Source organism: Cervus elaphus, chromosome 7 (assembly GCF_910594005.1).
Source record: "Cervus elaphus chromosome 7, mCerEla1.1, whole genome shotgun sequence".
Lineage (NCBI taxonomy): Eukaryota > Metazoa > Chordata > Mammalia > Artiodactyla > Cervidae > Cervus > Cervus elaphus.
In genome coordinates this window covers 28,500,742-28,523,318 of record NC_057821.1, presented here as the reverse complement: position 1 = coordinate 28,523,318, position 22,577 = coordinate 28,500,742, and the positions used below count along the sequence as shown (strand labels likewise).

The 22,577-nt window shown below is 53.0% G+C and overlaps 3 protein-coding genes across 7 annotated transcripts; 1 reads left to right on the top strand and 2 right to left on the bottom strand.

Annotated features, from left to right (window-relative positions):
• Nucleotides 1-1,014: 1,014 nt before the first annotated feature.
• On the bottom strand, nt 1,015-12,372 carry CCHCR1 (coiled-coil alpha-helical rod protein 1). 5 transcript variants are annotated; one of them, XM_043907932.1, is made up of 18 exons: nt 12,221-12,372; nt 11,106-11,172; nt 10,814-11,027; nt 8,394-8,697; nt 6,875-7,038; nt 6,624-6,759; nt 6,328-6,438; nt 5,975-6,124; nt 5,387-5,497; nt 5,196-5,302; nt 3,756-3,868; nt 3,539-3,584; nt 3,244-3,380; nt 2,922-3,110; nt 2,724-2,825; nt 1,747-1,898; nt 1,466-1,637; nt 1,015-1,262 (listed from the first exon to the last, which is right to left on the bottom strand). In XM_043907932.1, exons 2-18 carry the CDS (start codon nt 11,119-11,121, stop codon nt 1,153-1,155), a joined length of 2,334 nt encoding a protein of 777 aa, XP_043763867.1. In that variant the 5' UTR covers nt 11,122-11,172; nt 12,221-12,372; the 3' UTR covers nt 1,015-1,152. The 5 variants fall into 5 exon arrangements, with proteins under 5 accessions (XP_043763867.1, XP_043763870.1, XP_043763868.1 ...); XM_043907935.1 differs by having other exon boundaries at nt 1,466-1,595; XM_043907933.1 differs by having other exon boundaries at nt 11,106-11,238; nt 12,221-12,351.
• A 231-nt stretch (nt 12,373-12,603) lies between these two features.
• Nucleotides 12,604-16,443, top strand: TCF19 (transcription factor 19). The gene is made up of 4 exons (XM_043907990.1): nt 12,604-12,791; nt 13,213-13,780; nt 14,843-15,398; nt 15,657-16,443. The coding sequence occupies exons 2-4, from the start codon at nt 13,543-13,545 to the stop codon at nt 15,895-15,897; spliced, it is 1,035 nt and encodes a 344-aa protein (XP_043763925.1). The 5' UTR covers nt 12,604-12,791; nt 13,213-13,542; the 3' UTR covers nt 15,898-16,443.
• A 1,047-nt stretch (nt 16,444-17,490) lies between these two features.
• On the bottom strand, nt 17,491-22,358 carry POU5F1 (POU class 5 homeobox 1). Its single transcript, XM_043907988.1, has 5 exons — nt 21,892-22,358; nt 19,030-19,150; nt 18,598-18,728; nt 18,112-18,270; nt 17,491-18,007 (listed from the first exon to the last, which is right to left on the bottom strand). The coding sequence occupies exons 1-5, from the start codon at nt 22,294-22,296 to the stop codon at nt 17,741-17,743; spliced, it is 1,083 nt and encodes a 360-aa protein (XP_043763923.1). The 5' UTR covers nt 22,297-22,358; the 3' UTR covers nt 17,491-17,740.
• Nucleotides 22,359-22,577: the final 219 nt, after the last annotated feature.

Below are 22,577 nucleotides of genomic sequence, written 5' to 3'. Positions count from 1 at the left end.
CCCAGCGGTCAGGAATACCACTGTCCCCTGCGACTCAATTTTTCGAAGACTCCATTCTTCTCTCTCCTCATCCCATGCCCCCAAGTCCATCCTCCACAGCCAGTTGATAGTTCTTTTAAATATGTAGGTCAAATTGTGTGGCTGTTCTCAGTTTAAAAAGTACTCCAGGGGCTGTCTATTTATTTCTTTAATCTGGCTGGACCAGGTCTGAGTTGTGGCATACAGGATCTTTAGTTGTGGCATGTAGAAATCTAGTTCCCTGACCAGGGATCGAACCTGGGCCCCCTGCTTTGGGAGCGCAGAGTCTTAGCCACTGGACCACCAGGAACGTCCCTCCAAGGGGTTTTTATTGACTTAAGAGTAAAACCCTAGCTCCACCAGGCCTGGCCTCTCTCTGCGGCATCCTCCCTTGGGCTCCCTCCAGCCTCTGGACCTGTCCGTCCTCATGCTTCTCCAAGGTGGCTGCACTGCCCGCTCCTTACCTCACTCTGGCCTCAGCAGCACATCCCTCCTGAGAGAAGCCCTGCCTGTCCCCTCATCTAAAGCAGCCCCTCCCCACAGAACTAGTTTCTATCATGTCACTCATTTTTTTCCTCTTCACAGCACTTGTTTGAAACACTCCTTTGTTCATGTAGGTACCTGCCCGTCGTCTGTCTCTCCCACCAGAAGTGTCTCGTGAGCAGGGACCCACCTGTCAATCAAACCCACCAGTGCCCCCACCAAGGCAGGACGCTGCCTGGCTCTGTGATTCCTGCTGAACGCGTGAATGTTTTATCTGCCTCGTGCCCTTGCCTTGACCATTTCCCAGAGGTAGTTTTAAGACAAAAATTAAGAATAAAACAAAACCTGGAGCTTCTCCAAAAACCTCCCAGGCAGCCTAGGAAAGGGGTTTTGAAAAAGGAACCATCTAGAGAAAGAGCTGTATAAGGGACTGGTTCTCATGTTTTCCAGACAAGAGAGGCTCCGGGGAGAAAATTTCCTTGTATCCCCAAAGAGAACTGTCCAAACCATGACTCCTACTGTTGTCATCTTTATTGAGCCACGGGAGAATTCATGACATCTTGGCAGCTGGTGTCCCCGAGGGCGGCTGGAGGAAGTCCCCTTCCCGACCCATTCCCCTTCCATCCTCATCCTCCTGGTCCTCACAGCTGGTCAGAGGCAGACTGAAGAAGAGGTCTGGCTGTCCCCTTCACAAATGGCTTCCTCTTTGGAAATGGCCTCACTCAGGCCCTGCAGGTCGTCAAGCAAGACAGAAAGGGATCCTGGAGGGACAGGAGGTGGACAAAGCCGTCACAGTCACAGTGCCAAGGAACAGGGCTGCTACCAGATGTGGGAGGGTTATGAGAAAGAAAGCTCTTGGCCCAAGGCAGGCTGTGGGCCTCCAGGGTCACAGAGAACAAGGCTCAAGCCCTGCAGAGTGCCTGGAGGAAAGGTTCCCAGGGTCCCCCTGCCCTCCGTCCCTTACCTTTGATGGACTCCTTGATGCAGAGGGCTGCTGCCGGGGGTGTGGGTGCTGACGACTCTGAGGGCTTCGGGCTGGGCTCCACAGGTATGCCCTTATCCGACGGGGAAGGAAGAACTGCCAACAGTCGCTGCTGCTTGTAACGGGAGAGGAGACCCTCCTGCTGCAAGGTGGCCTGGGAAGGAGAGGGTTAAACGCCACCGAGCCCAGGCAGGGCCCCCTCCCCTCTCCCCAGCTCTGCTCCCCAGCCAGCCCAAGAAGGGCCCAGTCTCTCCGCCTCCTACCAGCATGAGGTTCTTGTCCCTCTCCAGCTCCTTCAGGCGCTGGGTCAGCCGCTGCCCCTCCTCCTTCCGGGCCTCATCCTGCAGGCGCCGGAGCTCCTGGTTCCGCTCCTTTTCCCGGGTGGCTTTGCGCTGGATCTGGCGTAGGGAGATCACTGCAGGAAAGCCGGGCCACAGAGGGGATGGGTGTTGGCAGCCCAGAGGCTGCGGGGCACTGAGAACACCAGCCTAGAAGCATGGGCGGGCACACTGGGTCCCCAGCTCTGTGACTCAGGGAGCCACGGCGCTTTGTGGCATTCAGTCTCTGCTGTACAGACGGCGGGGTGGTGGATGCTCTAGAATCTTGTGAATCTGTCAACCCCAAGTACCTCCCGCATCCCTGAAGCTTCCTGGAGGGCAGGAGGGGAAATCTGAATAGGGACTGGATATCAGATTTTGTGCAGTTCAAGTTCATTTTCTTAAAGTGTGACCATGCTATTGAGGTTACATAGGAAAATATTCTCCTTGTGGGAGATGCAGCTGAATAGTCAGGTTGTCAACTTACTCTCAGTAACTCCCCCCCTAGATGTATATATATCAATATGTGTAAATATACAGATAGACAGGAAAGGTGATCAAAGGTTATAAACTGCTGTTCTAAGGGGAGAAGGCAGATGAGTACCATTACATGATTCTTTTAATGTGGCTAAGTGTTTGAAATTCTTCCCAATAAGAATTGGGGGTAATCGTTGGTATGTCAGGTTGCCTCTGTGGAGGGTGGGTGACTGGGAGGAGCTGGGGGGATCTGGGGCTGGTCAAGTGCTATTGTTTGATCTGGGCACTGGCTATACAGGTGTGTTTACCACTTGAGAATTAGTCTTCCTTGATAACTTCATGACTTGCACACTTCAAACAGAAAAAGCTTTCAAAATAAAGTTTTGACAATAATCTCAACACTTCCTCCTTCTTGGAAGCACCATGTGCATCCCAGCCACTCTCACCAGCCTTGGTGTGTTCCCTGCGAGCCTCGTTCAGTCTCCTTTCTGATTCTGAGAGCTGTTCCCGCAGCCGACCTTCCACTTCGGCCACCTTCTCCTGCAGCGCTGGGGTGGAGTTGCACACAGGGTGTCAGGGGAGTCTGGGCTCATGGTTCCCACCGCTCCCCGACCCCGGGACTGCCCCCGTCCGCTCCTGCACACCTTGCCCGTAGATCTCCTGCTGCTGGGTCAGCTCCTTCCGGAGGCTGGCAGCCTCTGCTGTGCTCTCCTGCTGGCCCTGGCGAGCTGCCTCCAGCTGCAGCCCCAGACTAGCCAGGGACTCCTGCGTGCGCTGCAGCTCCTGCTCCAGCTGCTGGGCCACCTGGCTCAGCTTCTGCCGCTCCGCCTCCCCTGGGAAGAGGAGGTGCCCACTCAGGTTCCTCCCTGCCCTAGACCCCAGCTCTTCCCTCCTCCTCTTCTTCCCTAAGGCCCCCTGACTCTGGCCCCCGGCTCGCGCTCGATGACTTGCAAGCACCAGGCGTACCTTGCTCCCGGGCCCGGCCCACCTCCTGCTGGATGATGTGGGCACTCAGCTGCAGTTCTGCGTCCAAACGGTTCCGCTCCTCCCGCAGCTGCTCCAACTCAAGGCTCATGTCCGTGGTCGGTGGGGGTGGTGGGCAGCTGAGACAGGAAGGGAAACAGAGATGGGGGAAATCACCCAGCTGCCTGACCCCTAAGCCCTTATCCTTCCTCCATCCTCGTGTTTTTTGGGTCCCAGCAACCAACACCCTAAAGCCCCACTCCTGCCCCCAGTAAATCTAAAGGGGCCTGGACTTCACCTCTCCTGGCGCAGCTGAGCAAGGGCCACTTTTCGAGCCATCAGGCCTGGGAAGAAAAGGCAGAGAGCATGAGAGGTGCATTTGCAGAGAGGAGGGGAAACAGGGGTGTAAGGAGATGCTTGGACCGGGGAAGAGAAGGCAGGAGGGTAGGTGTAGGATGAGAGAGCTGGTGGGGCAGGGGCAGGGGCAGGGCGCGGCTGGCAGTCACCCTACCCACCCCGAATGGTGTGGACCTTGCGGACAGCATAGCTGACTCGGCTGCTGAGACTGGGCAGCCGGGCTGCGGCACGCTCCACCTCGGCCACGGTGCCCTGGAGCCAGGTCTGAAAGCTGGAGAGGACACGAGGTCACCAAACCCTCAACCCCATCTCATTTCCAAAAGGACTCGACCCCCTCTATCCTGTGCTGCTACATACATGGAGAAAGTAGGGAAGGGGGATCAGTCCAAGGGGAAGAGAAGCTGAAGCCGACATCCAAAGCTGAGGAAGGGCTGTTACCTGTGCAAAGAAACCTGAGCTTCTCAGCAGTCTAGTTTCTAAAGGTTCTACCACAACAGCTGTGAAGGAAACACCTAGGAAGTTGGTATGAGAGACAGGCTTGCAACTGATTAAAAAGGAAACTGGCATATGCTTTATTAACAGATGGAATATCTAGTAAGCAAGTAAAGGCAGACCTCGGATATACTGTGGGTTTAGTTCCAGACCATTGCAACAAAGCAAATATGGCAAAGCAGTACTGCAAAGCAAAGGTGGAATAGATTTTCTGGTTTCCCAGTGCTTATAAAAGTTATGCATATGCCACACTGTAGTCCATTAAGTGTGCAATAGCACTATGTCTTAACAAACAACTAGATATTTAAAAACAGCATTAATTTGAAAATAACGCTGTTGGGAAAAAATAGCGCCAAAAGACTTGCTTGACGCAGAGTTGCCACAAACGTTCAGCTTGTAAAAAATGCAATATATGTGAATGATAAAGCAAAGTACAATAAAACAAGGTATGCCTGTGGGTGTTCAACTTTACTTATTTATTTATTGTTTTGGTGTTCAACTTTAAAAGAAAAAAAATAGGTTTAATTTTTTCCCAACCCAACAAGGCATGCCTGCAAAATTTTAAAGAAGCAAAGATCAAGTGTCTATACTCCCCATCTTTGAACAGTTCTGAAGGTAGAGATCCTCCTGTGTTGTGCTAAGTTGCTTTAGTCATGTCTGACTCTTTGCAACCCCATGCACTGTAGCCCATCAGGTTCCTCTGTCCAAGGAATTCTCCAGGCAAGAACACTGGAGTGGGTTGCCATGCCCTCCTCCAGGGGATCTTCCCGATCCAGGGAACAAACCTGCGTCTCTTACATCTCCTACTAGGTGCTCTGTTTAGCTCAAGCTGTTATTAACTGCAGGAGGAAGTTAACCTCATCTCAGCCAAACATGCAGGGGTGGGAGTCATAACAAGTGACCGTGGTAAGAATGTGGCCAGGTGGAGTGGGGGGTGCCCCATAAAAAACAAACACAGAGACTTTTACAGGGCTAGATACCTCCAGCCCTGCTTCCTCCAGACAACCAGCCTTCCAGCCCCGCTTGCCTGAGGCTCTTAAACCTCAAGATGCCCAGGAAGTCTAGGAAGCAGGAACGCTATTCCACCCACCCTCCACCCCAGATACCTGCTGACAGCATTGGCCACAAGCCTCAGCTGCTCCTCCGCTGGGGCCATCTGCTGCCTCCTCCGGCACCGGGCCTCCTGAGTGCGGCTCAGCTCCATCTGCAGGGCCTAGGAAGGATGAGGTAAAGAAAGGGGTCCCATGCCTGGGGTCTCCCTACCCTCCCTCAGCCTCTGCCCGTCTCAGACGCTGACCTTGGCGCCCATCCGCTCCACCTCCACCTCAGCAGCTTTGTCCTGCAGGGAGCGCTGCAGGATGGCCTGCTCCTGGCACTGGGTTTCCACTCTTTCCTGGAGCTCTGCCACCTGGGAAAGGAACGGAGGCAGGTCCAGAGCAGAAGGCTGTAAGGCGGGGGTGGGGGAAGCATTGGCATGGCAGGGGCAAGTGCAGAGGTCTCTGAAAGAAGGCCACGCTGGGAGACAAGAAGCCCCATTCCTGAGAATGGAGTCTGGGTCCAGGTTTCCTTTCAGAAGCATGTTCCATGGCCCACACCTTGAGGAACTGCCCTGTGACCTGCCCATAAGGACCCATAGCCTCGGCCCATGCCACCCACTGATCCTTAAACACTCACCTCCTGAAGAGGCCATCCCCAAACACCCTACCTAAGGCCAACCCACCTCACAAAGTGTAAGCCTCATGAGAGCAGGTCTTTGTGGACCTTTACTCAGGGCTGTGCAGCCAGCACAGGGGAGCCACCCAAGTATCTGGTGAATAAACGCCATCCCTTCCGCAAGCAGCAGGGAGCTGGGGGAGAGCACGGGAGGAAGTGGGCTCCAGGCAACCTGTCCCTTCAGTCGCTCCACGCATTCTCTGTGCTCCAGCTCCTGGGCCTTCAGCTGCACCATGAGGGCAAACACCTTCTCCCGCCAGCGCTTCAGCAGGGACTGGCACTTCTTGGTGAACTCGGGCTCCAGGCAGTCTGAAGGCTGAACCTGCGGATGGAGGAAGCAGGGAGAGTGGGGGCTCCTGGGGGAGCAGAGGAAGGAGGTGGGTCTGGTTTCTCCTATCTTGCCCTGGCATCAGGAGCCACAGCAAGGAGAAGTGTTCAGGGGAAGAAAGATGTCGGCAGGTTCTGGGAGTGGCACACCAACCCCTCCCGCGCACAGGGGCCGAGGGGCCTGGGCCAGGGGCCTACCTTCCGGGCCAGCTCCTCCTCCTGCATGCAGAGGATGTGTGAGAGGCTCTGCACGCGCACCTGCAGCAGCTCGGTGGTGGTGTGCAAGCTGTCCCGGTCCTCCTGCAGGTGCTGCGGGCGGGGTGGGGACAGAGGGCAGCCACCTCCGTCAGGTCTGCCAGTGGCCCTTAGGTGGCATCCAACCTGTGCACCCCTCGACGGCACTGCCTTTTCTCCAGGGGACTGTGCTCTTCTCTAGGGGCCCTTGCCCAGGACTTGAGCCCTCATGTTCTGTCCCAGGTTGGGCACTCTCTCACCTGGACGGTTTCTAGAAGCTCCTGTCGCTCTGATTCCCATGCCTGGCTGCGGACCTCCGGAGGGACCTGCTCCCCCACATACCTCCTCAGGTTCTCAACCAAGGTCACCTGAGCTTCCAAGTCCTCTTGGGTCTTGCTAGGGTTGGGGTAGGAGCAGAGTAGCCATCAGGGGGCCACCCTGGAGACCCACTTTCCCCACCAACCCACCAACTACCAGGTCCCCCTCGGGTCGCCCACTCCCCTGCACTCACCTCAGCTGCTTCCGCAGCAGCTCGGCCTCCCTCTGGGCTGCAGCCAGCTCCTTGGTTTCCCCTGACCTCCGGGTTTCCAGATTATTCAGAGACTTCTCCAGGCCCCCAGCTTTGCTGGTCAAACTGGAAATGGCCTCCTGGTGAGCCTGGGTCAAGGACGAGAGCTGCAGAGAGAAGGGAGGACTCAGCAGGGGCCAGCTGGCCCACATCTGGGCTTTCCAAATCTGCCCCCTGCTTCAACCTTGGCCTTCACTCCCACTTTCTGTGACCCTGGACAATCACCCGAGAAATCATCTAACTGCCACAGCAAAACAGAGACCATCCTTGGTGCTTCACTTCCCATCACCCTCCAGTCCATCGGCAGTTCCTGTCAGGTATCCCCCCAGAAACACTGTCACTTCTCTCCATATCCAGTGCCACCAACTTAAGGTAAACCACCTCATCTCTGGCCTGGACAATGACAGCAATCACCTGACCGGTCTTAGAATCCTTGAGTGGCTTCCCATGGCATTCAGACCAGCTTCTCCCCTGGGTCTGTGAAGCCTGTGTCATGCCTTGGCCTCTGCCAGCTCTTGTCCTCTGAGTTCACATCCTGTCTCTCCACTGCCCACTCTGCTCCAGCCACAGTGCTCTCTCATCGTCCCCCACAAGTCTGCTCCTTCCCACCTCAGAGTCTACCCAAAGGCCTGTTTCCCCCAGCTCCTCAGATCTCCATGACATCGCCTTCCGGGGCCGCTACTCCCCACCCATCACCTGCCTGGTCCTGTCATCTGTTCGTGCCCTTCCTGCACTTATCATTACAAAATGATCCTGCTTCTGCACCTGCTTACTATCTACTTCCTGCCATCCGGAAGGAAGCCCAAGGAAGGCAGAGAGCTTGTCTCTTTCTCACAGCACCTCCAGCAGTGGTAAAGGTGTCAGATACGCTGAAGGAGTCATGTTGTGGCCTTCCCCAGCCCCTAGACCAGTGGGGCTCCTTTGTCCTCCCCTTCATGGTACTTCTCCCGATCACAGTTAATTAATTATAGTTAAATAAGGCACTGAATGTGTCTTCCACTGGGTTGTCAGCTCCACCCACGAGGACAGGGAGTTGACTGATTTGCTCACCCCAGTGTCCCAGCTCTTGTCTCAGGAATGGCAAAGAGGAAGCATGGATACATGCCTGCTGACTGAATAATCTCCCCTTCCCAGTCCATCTCAGGACCCCTCCCACACCCCTCACTCCCATTCCCGATGCTCCCAGATGAACTGGGTACTTGGAGTAAAGCAGAAAGACAAACTACTTCCCCCTGGAAGAGGAAGCAGGGCTTCAGGTGATGGGAGGTCACCTGAGTCTGAGTGGAAAAGGGCAATCTGAATAAGACCAACACACCAAAGTTCTCCCTCTTTCCAGGTCACTTGTATTTTTTTACCTTCACCAAACACCTCATCACTCTTTTCGGCAAAGCCTGCTCTTTGCTGGGGAACTCCCGCCCAGCTCCCCACTGGGCAGTCGAGCCTTCCCCACACCCACATTCACCTGTTCTTGGTGCAGCCTCTGAACCTCCTCCAGCTCCCGCTGGCTCCCTTCTTCCAGGTTCTTCCGGACAACCTCGGCCCCAGCCAGGGCGGCACGCAAGCCCTCGGCCTCAGCGCGGCCAGCCTTCTCCGCCCGTGCCAGTGCCTCCAGCTCCACAGCCTGAGCCTCCAGCCTCAGCTTCTGCTGCAGCGAGGTCTCCCGTAGCACCCGGACCTCTTCCTCCAGCCGCCGCAGCTCTCGCAGCTGCCGAGAGATCAGCTCAGCCTGCTGGCTCAGGGCCTGCGATCCTGCCAGCTCCACGGACCTTCAGAGACAGGTTAGCATAGGCGAGACAGGTTAGTTTGGTGGTGAAAGCAGCCAAGGCATAAATGGAGATAGGAGAAGAGGAGAGGATCCCTCTGCTCCTATGTGGAGAGATGGCAGGGAATGAAGCTGGGCCACGGGGATCTCTGCATTCCGCCACCATTATCATTCAAGGCAGCCCTACTAAGCATACCTGGGTCCACAGGACCTCAAAAGTTAGCTGAGTTAATGGACCATAACCTCTCTTGAAGGCAATATACAGGCAGATGTGTTAACCATCACAAGTGTACATCATTAGGCTACACATTCTGAATTGGAGAAGTCTGAAGGACACTGAGACTGCTGAATTCTGACTTAAGGGCAGGGAAAAGTTTGATGGAGGTACAAAGAGAAGTGATGGCTTCCAGTATCAGTATGGCAAGGCCAAGTGCCAGTTAGGATTATTTAACTGTTAGATATCCTGCATGAGAAGTCTGAGAGGGCAGCACCCCAATAAATTACAAAGTCCCAACCTCTAGAGAGCTGAAACCAGCTTATAAGATGATTCTTCACACAGTTCCCTCACTGAGGCCCAGAACCACAGCACTTTAAAAAAAATTTTTTTTTGGCTGTGCCGTGTAGCTTGCGGAATCTTAGTTCCCAAAGCAGGGACTGAACCGTGTCCTTCTCAGTGAAAGCTTGGAATCCTAACCACTGGACTCTCCAACACTTTTTTACAGGATCTGTAGCCTACAGAAATTAAGTGACTGGACAAAGGACCCTTCAGTTCGGTTCAGTTCAGTTGCTCAGTCGTGTCCGACTCTTTGTGACCCCATGAATCGCAGCATGCCAGGCCTCCCTGTCCGTCACCAACTCCCGGAGTTTACTCAAACCCATGTCCATTGAGTCAGTGATGCCATCCAACCATCTCATCCTCTGTCGTCCCCTTCTCCTCCTGCCCCCAATCCCTCCAAGCATCAGGGTCTTTTCCAATGAGTCAACTCTTCGAATGAGGTGGCCAAAGTATTGGAGTTTCAGCTTTAGCATCAGACCCTCCAATGAACACCCAGGACTGATCTCCTTTAGGATGGACTGACTGGATCTCCTTGCAGTCCAAGGAACTCTCAAGAGTGTTCTCCAACACCATAGTTCAAAAGCATCAATTTTTCAGCGCTCAGCTTTATTCACAGTCCAACTCTCACATCCATACATGACCACTAGAAAAACCATAGCCTTGACTAGACAGACCTTTGTTGGCAAAGTAATGTCTCTGCTTTCTAATATGCTATCTAGGTTGGTCATAACTCCTTCCAAGGAGTAAGCGTCTTCTAATTTCATGGCTGCAATCACCATCTGCAGTGATTTTGGAGCCCAAAAAAATAAAGTCTGACACTGTTTCCACTGTCTCCCCATCTATTTCCCATGAAGTGATGGGACCAGATGCCATGATCTTGGTTTTCTGAGTGTTAAGCTTTAAGCCAAGTTTTTCACTCTCCTCTTTCACTTTCATCAAGAGGCTTTTCAGTTCCTCTTCACTTTCTGCCATAAGGGTGGTGTCATCTGCACTAGGGGGTAGCCAAACAAGCCACAGAGAGTCTCCATCTCCTGATGCTCTCACACTACCCTTTCATCATCCTGCTTCTTTCCTTTTGACAAGGTCCAAAGTAGAACCAACTGCAATCCTGCTCAAGAACAAAATGGCAGAAGGATGTTCCAGTACATTTGGAAAAAGACTCACATGAAACATGAAGAATAAGAATTTTCATAGACAACACATGGACAGAGAGCATGGCCAGCTCCACCAAATGAACTCATACTACTACAGCACCCAGTCTGTATATCCAGCCCACACTTCTTCAGCCTGCCTTATACTATGCTTAGTACAATCAGCTGTGGGTCAACCAATTTTTTCCCTTAGGATTTTAAATTCTTTGATATCATGATCTCTTATTTTTGTTATCTTTGTCCCTAGCATCTAGCACACTGCTATTATTTATGCATTGTAGACACCAACAACTGCTTATTAAAAAAATGAACAAACTGTGGAACTAAGGGTTGAAATAGCCTAAGGACTCTAATACAGTGAAGAAGGGTCATTGACAAGCAAGTCCAAGAGAACAGTAACGTTAGATCCGTACCTGCCTCTCCACTCTGGTTCCTGCCCTTTGCCAGAAACTTCCTGTTCCCACATGGTCACTTGAGGTCTCTGGTTGTCTGGCCGCCTCTCTAAGACATCTTGATGGGCTGGGCGCTGGACCAGGGGAGTGTCTGAGGCCCATGTGGGAGCCATTCTCGGCAGAGTTGGAAGGGGCCGAACTTGGAAGTGGGATGGGGGAATCAGCCCAGTGGAACCTAAAGAATCATAAGGACAAAGGTACTCAGTTCTCCAGGGAGACACCATCACCAGTCCCCATGGCAGGTCCCACTGACCTGAAGGTCGAAACATCTCCACATTATTTGAAGTCTCTAGAGTCGGTCTACAGCCATCTATGCCCCCCTGAACAATAGGAGAAACAAGGACACTCCAATTCAATTTTCAGGCCTCCTTCCAAAGAGAGGGCCCCTACAATAACAAAGTCATAATCCTTAAATAACAGCCAGGTCCATCCGACTCTTAGCTCTTCTTATCCTACTTCCCAAAAGAAGCAGGAAGTACCCCAAGATCCCTTGCTTGTCTCAGTCTGGTTCCTGACAGACTATGGCAACAGCCATGAGGTGGAGAGAATTTACTGAGACAGGCTGAGGGGCTGTGAAGTTTTACTCATACTTTTAGAATTCTGGACAGTGCCTTTACCCTCCTCCTTAAGTTTCTATAGTCTCTGCAGTTCCTGGATGAAGGTGACAATTGAGGTATGCGATGCAGGGGCCGTGAGCCCAGTCTCCAGAGTTCTCTCCATGGCTCACCAAGGCCTTGGGGAAGCCCATCCAGACACCACCAAGCCATGACTCCCGGGTCCTTCCCTATCAAAGCGCTGGCCCAAGGCCTGGCCCCTGATGAATGTGGCCACATGTAGCACAGGATGCCTCCCCAGAATCACTGGGGGAATCCAGGCAGCCTAGACTCCTTAGCAGAAAAGTCAGCTAGTTTCGGACATCTCATCCAAACCGTGCCAGCAACTTTCCACTCAGTTTCTCTCTATCGCCCCTTCAGCTTCCATTCCTGCCTCCCACCTGCCTCTCCAGAGTCCTAGAGCAGAGAGAAGTCTTGTCAAGATCTCCCTACCCTCCCACCCGAATTCATCTATTTTTCTCCCAATCTGGGACCCCTATCCCTCCCTACATCACTATTTGCTTTTATCCTGAAGGAATTATGCTGGCCCCTCACCCTCTCATGTCTCAGTAGCCTGCACTCCCTCCCTCCTCTCCCCCAGATCCTCCTGAGTCTTCGCCCTGCTGGACGCTGAGCTCTAAGGCTGTTCTGACCACCTCATTTGTTCCTTTACCCTGCTCTTACACCCCTCGGCCCTGTGGACCCCTGAACCCACCCCCGCACCCCCTCTCAGCCCCTTCCCGCCCCCAACTGACTCTTCCCGAATGCCCCTTACCCGGCGCGAGAGACCCCACAGTCCTCTGGCCACACCCCCCACACCTAGCTCCCGGTCGCGGCCAGGGTCCCTGACCGCGCCTGCGCAAAGCGGGCAAGTTGGCGGGACACTCTAAAGCCTGCAGGGTTACCACTCCGGAAGGAGGCGGGGAAGAGGCGCACGCAGGCGCAGTAGTGTCTAAAGCCAGGCCCAATTAAGGCGTTGGGGGCATCTCCGCGCCTTGGCGGCTCCTCCCAACTCCGGGAACCCGGGAAAACTTGTGAACTAATCAGAAAAAGCGGAAGGCGGGAGATCCCAGCGCGCCACCCAATGGAGAGAAGGAGGGCAAACGAGATGGCCAATCAGAAACGGCTCGGGGGACGGGCTCGCTCCGCTCGAAGTCCAGATCCGGGAATTCCGAAGGCGGGGTCGGCGATGCCCGCGCGCGGAGGCCGCGCCCCTCCTGGCCCTGGCTTCTTCGCTGTCAAACAGCCGCAGGAGCACCAACCCCGGCCGGATCCCGACAGGTCCTGGGCTGCGGCACAGGCTGGCATTGCCTGGAGAGGGAACCATTCCGAGACTGCACAGCGCGGTAGATACAAATCCGGGCTGGGGCGGGGAGGGATAAGGCTGGATTTGTCTTGAATCATCCCGGGAAGCCCTTTCCTCTGTTTTTATCCCACCTGGAGAAACCAGAAAGCAGGGGTTTAGCTCCACTTTGCTGGACAACGTAGAGCCCCGTTTGCACTGCCTTTGAGGGGTGACTGAGTACACTTCCCGCTGGGGTTCAAGCTAGCTAGTTATGAATGAGGGATTGGTTAGAAGAGTGAAGCGTGAGCTAGCAGGAGGGTTACTCTATTAGGAAAAGCAGGTTTGACAGGAAGAAGCTTCTCCAAATTACACTGAAGTGACAAGTTAGTATATCACACAGAGGCAGCACCCCTCCCCCGCCCCCCTACACCTACAGTTCGAATTGCCCTAGAAGCTGCCTAATGTATTGTTGACTTGCACAGATTGAAGGCTCCTGGAATATTTTGCGGCCTGAGGGAGGATCCGATTCAACTTCGTGCCACAGGACGCCTTCTATTTTGCACTACACTGGAACTTTCACCAAATTTTTTCAGTTGCAAAGCTATTGACAGCCAATTTTACATCGCATCCTAGGTTCCCTGCACCCTGAATTTGCCCTACTCAGGGAGTGTGCTCAAAGTCGAAATTGCACGAAGGATAGCTCAAGTTTGCATCAGACGGAAAGTGAATTTAGGCCAGCTGTGCATGGCCCAGGGCGGGGACAAGGTGATGGATTCCTGAAGTGAAGAGGTGGTGCCGAGGGGGCCCCGCCCATGCTGCCCTGCTTCCAGCTGCTGCGCATAGGGGTCGGCAAGGATGTCGATCTCCACACCTTCCACCCCCCAAGTGGAGCTGGCTGCACCTACCGCTTGGGTTGCAGGGCCGATCTCTGTGATGTGACCCTGCGGCCACAGCACGAGCCAGGCTTCATCTCTGGGGTCCACGCAGAGCTGCATGCGGAGCGCCAGGGTGATGACTGGAGGGTCAGCCTGGAGAACCACAGCAGCCAAGGTGAGGAGTGAGCAGGGCAGCCTTATGCCGGGGCAGTCACAGTTCTAGGCTGGAATGAATTAAGAGACTCCATAGGGACTCTGCCGGCCTCCCAAACTCCCCATCAGGTTGAATGGACGGTTGTCATGCAGACTGTCTTTCCACCAGAAATGTGCAGTGTCAGAAGCTCTTTGTGGGGCTGATCCTGTTTAGCTCCTAGAGGGGGTGGGAGGTAGATCCACAGCCTGGAGCGTCACAGTGGGGTTGTTCTGAGACCATGGTGGGCAGAGGAGGGGCAAGCTTAGACTTCAGTTTCCAGATTGTTTAGACACTTGTTCTTGCCTTAGGGCAGTTGTGATATATGTTGAATTGTTTTAATTATCTGGACATGTGCCTTACTCTCTGTCTTGGAGGCAGTTAGGCAGCCTCAGAAGGCCTGGATTTACATGAGTTCTGCTGTTGGCCCCTGGTAACATCACTCAGGCCTGCCACTTCACCTCTCTAAGTCTTAGTTTCCTCTTAGCTAAAATATGTCTTTGAAAAACATAAAATAAAATATGTCTTTGCGAGTGGGGAGTGGACAACTTCAATTGGCCAACATTCATTTCCTGATTATTATGAGACAAGAACTGTTTTATGTGCATTAAATATAGGTGAGCACAAATGCCCCATTTTACAAAAATGAAGCATAAAGAGGCTGACTTGTCCAGGGTCACGTGGCAGGTAAATGGTGGAATTTGGATTTGAACCCAGATAGTCTGAGCTATGCTGATAAGTGCTGAGTTGGAGCTGAGAGTGAGCATCTCTGAGACCCAGACCTTAGTGGATTGAGGGAAGTTCATTCCATGTGCCTTGAGGGAAAGCATGAGAAAAAAAAAAGAGAAAAACTCATTCTTAGCTCACAGGGAGTTTCTTATCTGATGACACCTACTACTGAGGGACTTAGAATGTGAGGATTTCATGACATGCATGTGTTCTTCCTCGTATTCCCCAGAAAACCAGACAGGACCAGATTTCTCCACTTCTGACCGGTCGTTTGTTTTTTTTGCTCTCTGTATCTGTCTGGTGCCCCATAATCAACAGGGACTTTGGTCAATAACGTCCGACTCCCAAGAGGTCACAGGCTGGAGTTGAGTGATGGTGATCTTCTGACCTTTGGCCCTGAAGGGCCCCCAGGAACCAGCCCTTCAGAGTTCTACTTGTTTCAGCAAGTCCGAGTCAAACCTCAAGATTTTGCTGCCATTACTACCCCACGATCTAGGGGAGAAGAGGGAACCGGGGTTGGTTTCCGGCCCATGCTGCCCTCCCAGGGGGCTCCACAGCGCCTCCTCAGCACCCTCTCCCCAGCCCCCAAAGCAACGCTGATCCTCAACTCCATTGGCAGCCTCAGCAAGCTCCACTCCCAGCCCCTCACCTTCTCACGGAGTGGGGGTGGGCCACAGAGTCCGTCTGTTCCCACTCCCACCGGGGAAGTGGGGACCGCCCCTTCTGCCCCACCCCCAAGAAACCGGAGGAAGTCTGCTCACCGCGTGTTGGAAGAACTGGATGATGAGAGAGAGGCTCCCAAGTGCCCCTCACCAGTCCTGACGGAGCCTAAGAAGAAACTCCGTGTAGAGAAAACCCCACTGACACCCAGTGGGTAAGTGAACTTGGCTTTATTTCACTGCCTTTGGTTCTTTTAGAGCCCTAGGCTGAGATGTACCTATCTGCTTGGGTGGTGGGGATGGGAGGTAGAACACCTGTTGCAATGACAAGATCTGGGATAGCTCTGCTAGCCAGATTCACCATTAGTCTAGTGAATCTCTATGGGTTCCCTCTGCAGTTATCCTGGGGGGGGTGGAAGTTCCAGGCTTCTGCAGGTTTCCAGTGACCTTGGTTTTTGTGTCCCTTTCTTCAGAAATCGGCGTGGGCGTCCTCGGAAGCACCCACTGAGCAACCCCAGGGCTCCCCCTGCAGTTGGGGGCGGGGAGCCCTGTGCAGCCCCTTCTTGCTGCCTACCCCAAGAAGAGACAGTGGCCTGGGTTCAGTGTGATGGCTGTGACATCTGGTTCCACGTGGCCTGTGTTGGTTGCAGCATTCAGGCTGCAAGGGAGGCTGACTTCCGGTGCCCAGGCTGTCGTGCAGGCATCCAGACCTAAGGCCCACCACCAAAGCAACAGAAGACAGAGCCGGCACCTCCAGGCCAGGGGTGGACACTAAGGGTGCCAATGGATCCTAAGAGCTGCCCTCTTCTGTCCTTGCCTCTCCAGGAGGGAATGACTACAGGAGAAGTGTCCACTCCTGTGGATTATCAATTCAAGGCCTGGAGCAGGGCCTCGTGGCCACGGTGACAGAAAAGATGGCTTCCTGCCAAAGATATTGCTGCCTCCAGGACGTTACCAGTGAGCTGGAAATTCCCACTGTCACAAGCTGTGGGTCCTTGCTGTGTGGACATTAGAATGTCTGTGGTCAAGAGCACCCATCAATTGTACAGGTCATGCCTGGGAAGTTATAAGCTCCAGCCTTGAACAAGCAAGTTCTTAATGTTTTTGATGGTATCGCCTAAGGTATCTCTGGGAAAACCTAGAGCACAGACCCCAAACTTCCTTACATTGTGGGTGATCCTGCTGCTGACTGTGACCTGACTTCAGAGCTTTGCTTCCATTTCCAAATAAAGAATGAGCAGCTTCATACGCTCTAAGGTATTTGCTCTTTGTGTGGGTCTGATACTCCTTGCTTTCCAGTTCTTGAGAGAATGGAGTTGGTTAAAGTCTGGAAAATTAATTCAGATACTTACAGGAAGAGACAAGCAGATGAGGCAGAGGAAAACAGGAAAAGGGGAATCTAGGTAATTACAGTTGCTAATTTAAAGGAAAACATTCACTGCCGTTAAAATAAGGTAAATTGGATTTGGTCAAATTCATGAGGGTGGTGGAACTTCTACAAGTTTCATCAGTACTACCGAGAAGAGAAAACCTGAGACACCAGCTAGAGCAGATGCCAACCTGGTCCAGTATCGATATAACCCACATATGCTACATTGAGTCTCTTCTGAGTTGCACACCAAGCCAGCACACTGTCAAAGCAGTGTTTCTATAGTTCTTACTAGGAAAGTCCTGTCTTGACCTATCTTATTGCAACCTGCATGTCCATCCCCTTCCGTCTCTACTTAGACTTACCAACCAAAGTTTTTTTATGGATCAAGGAAAGGCTCCAGAGCAAGAGCCCTAATTAGGAAGTGGCAGAGTCAGGACTAAAGGGTGTGTAGTGGTAGGTGAGTCACAGACAAGGCAAAAACCTTAAGTGAAAACCAAATGGACCCCAGTATCAAGAAAGCCCAAAGTGGAGTTTCTGGTTGGGGTGATATACAGAAGAAATGAGTCAAGGCTTGATTTCTTAGCACAAAGGCCACTGAGGACTACAGAGTAGAATGGGGGAAAGCAAAAAACCAGATCCTAGTAGGGAACAGACTATGTAATAACTGCATCTTTGGGCAAAGGTGTTCCATCTCCAATTTCCACAGGACCGCAAGTCACAGGCTCCTAAGAACTAGCTCACACTTATAAAGAGCCCTATCCATATAAACTTGGGATCCAACCCCACACCTCCCTCTGACATTGTGACTCTGCGCAGTGTAAACAGCAACCTTCGTTTCGGGGTCATTTGGGTCGGAGAGCTGTTAACACACACTATTAAATATCCTATCCACTCTTCAATAACTAGAGGATAAACCAAAGACAAAAATGTCCACCTACTAGGTCCCAGGCTTCTTTATTTAAGAACAAAGTGATGAGTGATGTGGGGATTAAAGTCAAGAGCATCATTGAACTTCACCTTCCCTCCAATCAGTTTCCCCAAACTCCCTGCCCCTACACCCATTGTGTTCCCAATTCCTTTCTTAGTGAATGAAAAACTTAATCCCAAAGCCCTGGCACAAACTCCAGGGTTCTCTCCCTAGCTCTCCCCTTCCTCTGCCCCCCATTCCTGGGGTGAGCAGGCACCTCAGTTTGAATGCATAGGAGAGCCCAGAGCGGTGACAGACACCGAGGGAAAGGCCTCACCCTCAGGGAATGGGACCGAAGAGTACAGCGTAGTGAAGTGAGGGCCCCCGTAGCCTGGGGTACCAAAATGGGGCCCTGGCGCCAGAGGAAAGGATACGGGTCTCCCTGCGAAAGGAGACCCAGCAGCCTCAAAATCCTCTCGTTGGGAGTAGTCATTGCTTGATCGTTTGCCCTTCTGGCGACGGTTGCAGAACCACACTCGGACCACCTAGGAGTGGAGGACACGGGAGAGGGGCATTGGGTCATGAGATCTGGAGGTGTGACTGGGGAGGAGGAGACGGAAAACACGGGGACAGAGACAGGTGCACTCACATCCTTCTCCAGCCCGAGCTGCTGGGCGATGTGGCTAATTTGCTGCAGGGTGGGCTTTGGGCACTGCAGGAACAGACTCTCCAGGTTGCCTCTCACTCGGTTCTCAATACTTGTCCGCTTTCTCTTCCGGGCCTGCACAAGGGTCTCTGCCTTGCATATCTGGGCAGGTGGGGAGGAGATGACAAGGAAAGAAATGGGCGGGCAAGCCCCAAACGTGCTAAGGATCAGTATCAGGGAGACAATGACTTTAAGAGCCAACTGTTCAGGAGTACCAGCCAGTTGTCACCAGGGCCAGGAGGTATGAAAAAGATCCTGGAAAGACAGGTTTAGACAAGTGACCCTGGACCTGCTCTCAGCAGAACAGAGGAATCACACTTCATGCCATTGAGGGCCACTGGCTCCCAGAGGGCGCGCTGCCAGCCAGAGATGAAAGCAGTGAAAATCAGACGAGATAGGGCCGTCCCTGTGCATCCCTCCCACCCTCACCTCCTGCAGATTCTCGTTGTTGTCAGCTTCCTCCACCCACTTCTGCAGCAGGGGCCGCAGCTTACACATGTTCTTGAAACTGAGCTGCAAAGCCTCAAAACGGCAGATAGTCGTTTGGCTGAACACCTTTCCTGGGGAGGTGGGTTGGAAGAGGCAAAGTGAGGTAGCAGGTAGGGCCCCTTTGCCCCAAGACTGACACAGGCCTTGCCACCTGTTCCCACCCTTCCAAGACCCCACACTGGATACTCTTCCCAGAGAACTCAAAAGTCCATGTCGAGTATCTTCCCCCCACCCCACCCTCACCCATAAAGAGGGTAGCAACACCCTCCCCCACTCCCTTGGTGGGGAGGAAAGCTCCCAATTCAGGGATGTTCATTCCAGGGCAGATGTAGTTCGTGTTTCATGGGTCAAAACATGCTGCAGGAGACTCACCAAAGAGAACCCCCAGGGTGAGCCCCACATCGGCCTGGGTATATCCTAGGGTGATCCTCTTCTGCTTTAGGAGCTTGGCAAATTGTTCAAGGTCTTTCTGAAGAGCTTTGATGTCCTGGGACTGCATTTTAAAAAGCAGAGGATATGTAAGAACATGTGACAGCTATCCACCTCACCCTCTCTTCCATTTGGGCCCCAAGGTATGTGAGAGTATCTCTGCCTCTAGGCTGCCCACCTAACAACCAGAAATAACACAAATGTCATCTAGCCCAGAAAGCAACACATCCACCAGATGCAGAACACCATTCAATAATGGAAAGAGAAGCCCTAACCTCAATGAGGACACATGTCAGGTTAGGAAGGGGGCTCCTGCCCTTCAGTTCTTTAGTACTCACAAAAGCTTTTGACTCTAGTATTAACCCCAGTTTGAGGAAGTTTTGCATCTAGAGAAATACAGAGCACCATGTCTCTGATTCTCTCCAGATTACTTTGAAGGTCCCACAAACCACAACAAGATATGCACATTCACAAACACATGCACACTACAAAACATGTCATACGCGGTATGAATAAAGTGTTTTCTATATAGTTAGTGCTCAATTTTTAAAAACCTGATTATCCCTTATTTTTAAATAAAGTATTTTTATTTATTTTCTTGCAATATAAAAGCATTTTTATTTATTTTCTTGCAATATAAAAGCATCCTCATTGACAAATTCCACAGATTTATTAAGCACCTTCTGTAAGCCAGTGGCTACACAAAGTAGACAAAAAACCCTGGCCCCATGGAGCTTTCATCGTGATGAAATAATTCTTATTCAGTAGGTTAGAAGTGCTACGGGCAAAAGTAAAGCAGAGTAGGGAATTATGGGGAAGGGGACAATTTTGAATAAGACAGTCAGAGGTCATGTTTGAGCAAAAGGAAGGAGTTAAGTGGAAAGGCCCCGAGGTGGGCAGTAGCAAAGTCAGCAGCAAGGCCAGTAACAAAGCTAGCATGGCCAGAGAAGGGTGAGGGCTGAGGAAAGGGAAGAGGAGCTAATGTGATCAGAGAAGTGAGCCAGACAGATCCTGCAGCTGCCATCATGACTAAGTTTTACTCAGAGAAATGGAAAGTCGCTGAAGGGTTTTGTGCAGTGAAATGACCTGACTCTTGATTACTCCGGTTGATGTACTGACCACAGAGTAAGGAGGCAACTGCAGCAATCCCAGCATAAATAGATGATGGCGACTGGGACCAGGATGGCTCCAAGTGATCCATTCAGCATCTCTATCCAAGGTAAAGATTGCATTATTTCCAAAGGACTGGATGTAAGGATGTGAAAGGAATGAGGATGACTAATTTGAGCCTTGAGTTTCTGGGTAATGGACAGGGAGGGGGCAGTGCAGGGAGCCATCCCAGAAGGAGACTGAACATGTGGTGGTTATGTCTACAAGACATTTGAGCCCTGACAGTGGATGAAAGGAAAGGTAGACAGAACAAAGGTGGATGAATGGAGCCTCTCCAATAGCAGGCCAGTGGCCAGAAGATGAAGAAGAATAGTCAGGCCTCTGTGCAGTCCTAGAAACCTAAAGAAGTATTGGGTTGGCCAAAAAGTTCATTTGAGCATGAATGAACTTTGCGGCCAACCCACTATCTGATGGGACGTCAGTCCCGTCAAACTCAAAATAGGCCAACTTCTGCTCAACCAATGTCGCAAGCCTGTAAATGTCAGCTCCTCCCATCTTGGCTTTTCTGAATCATATTTTGGGGATTTGAAATAAGATGAACCCCAGTTCAAATTCTAGCTTCACCATTTAGCAGTTAAGACCCATGAAACAGGCTAATAATACCTCCCTAGGAGATTTTGTGCTGGTTAATGAGATAATGATGTAGAAACTGAGCCCATAGCCAGGCACTTAGGAAATGGACCACAATTGGCAGCCATTATCATTCAAGGCTCAGCAGTCGCCTCCAGCAAAGAGAGTCTAGAGCTACTTGGTCAGCTGAAACCAATCACACCTCCTCCGGAGAGGTCTAAAGGCTTAGTACTTCATCTCTAATTGCTTGCACTTGTCTCTTCCTCAGACTAGAAGATATATCCTTAATAGTCCCCAGCGGGTTAGATGCAGAAGACTTCAATCCCTCAGCAAACCCTCCATTTGAGGAATGGCCTGCAGATGACTTGTTCCCCTTTTCTCCCCCTGTTCACTGCTTATGTAATTATGGCTGAAATTGGTGTTCCAGCTTTCTTATAAGGGGGTGTCAGGGTGTGCACTCTGCCCGACTGTGACTTATTGGGAGCAAGGCAGAGGTCAAGGGAAGACAAGCCCTAAACTTGATGGAAGGAAAACCCAGACTCCACACATTCACACAGCCCAAACAGGAGCTTCTATCAGAAACCAGTCACACCCTAGACTCTCAGGAACAATAACCCTGGGATAAGCACTGTTTTCACCCTCGGGCCACACTTAACCCTAAGGCCCGAGATCCCGGGTCTGATAAGGCGCAAATTTCCCAGAAGGGATCCAGGTAGAAGGGGCTCAGACCCCAAGCTAGGTCTGGTGCTGGCTGGTAATGAGTGACCCGACCCAGGTCAGACCTAGGAAGTGGAAGGACCTACTTGACAAGGGCCGAGGGGGGAAGCAAGGCCGCCTTCCGACTGCCCCAGGCCGCCCTGCCCTCACCTGCGGTTCTCTCTTAAATTCCGGCCCCTGGTTCCCACCTGGCTCCAGCTCAGAGCGGCCTGCAGCCGCCACACACCAGTCCCTGCTCCGGGGAGCTGCCTCCGCCCGCTCCCTTCCTGGGTCCCCGACCACCTCCCCTCGCGTGGCCGCCCCCGGCCCGCGCGGTCACCGGTCTCCCGCCCCCAGCAGTTCACTCGCCTCCTCAGGGTTCGGCTCCAGCTTCTCCTCCTCCAGCTTCGCGGCGCCTGCGGGGGCGGCGCAGGGGTCCGGGGAGGCCCCCTCGGAGTTGCTCTCCACCCCGGCTCCCGCCTTGCTCTCGGGTTGAGGGGTCTCCAGGCCGCCTGGGGGCACCGGCCCCACTCCAACCTGCGGCGCACAGTAGGCCATCCCTCCGCACAAGTCATAGGGCGGGGTGCACGGAGGAAGCCCCCACACCTCGGCGCTGGGCACAACCCCCGGCCCGATCCCCGACCCACCGGGAGGCCCTTGGAAGCTCATCCAGGTCCGAGGATCAACCCAGCCCGGCTCTGACCCTCCCGGCCCATCACCTCCACCGCCCGGCGGGGGCGAGAAGGCGAAGTCAGAAGCGAGGTGTCCCGCCATGGGGAAGGAAGGCACCCCGAGCCGGGGGCCTAGGAAAACGAGGGATCTCCTAGAGACTGCTCAACACCTCTCTCCCTCCCCAATCCCACCCACTAGCCTTGACCTCTGGCCCCGCCCCCTGGATGGGTTGGGGGAAGGGACGGTGGGGGTGGGAGAAACTGAGGCGGAGGGTGTTTGCCTGCTGGTGGCAGCGGTGTCTGGAAGGGGAAAGCCAGGGATCTCCACCCAGGCCCCAGACTCCTAGGCTCTCGGTGCAGGTCCCCCATGCGGGCCTTCACTTC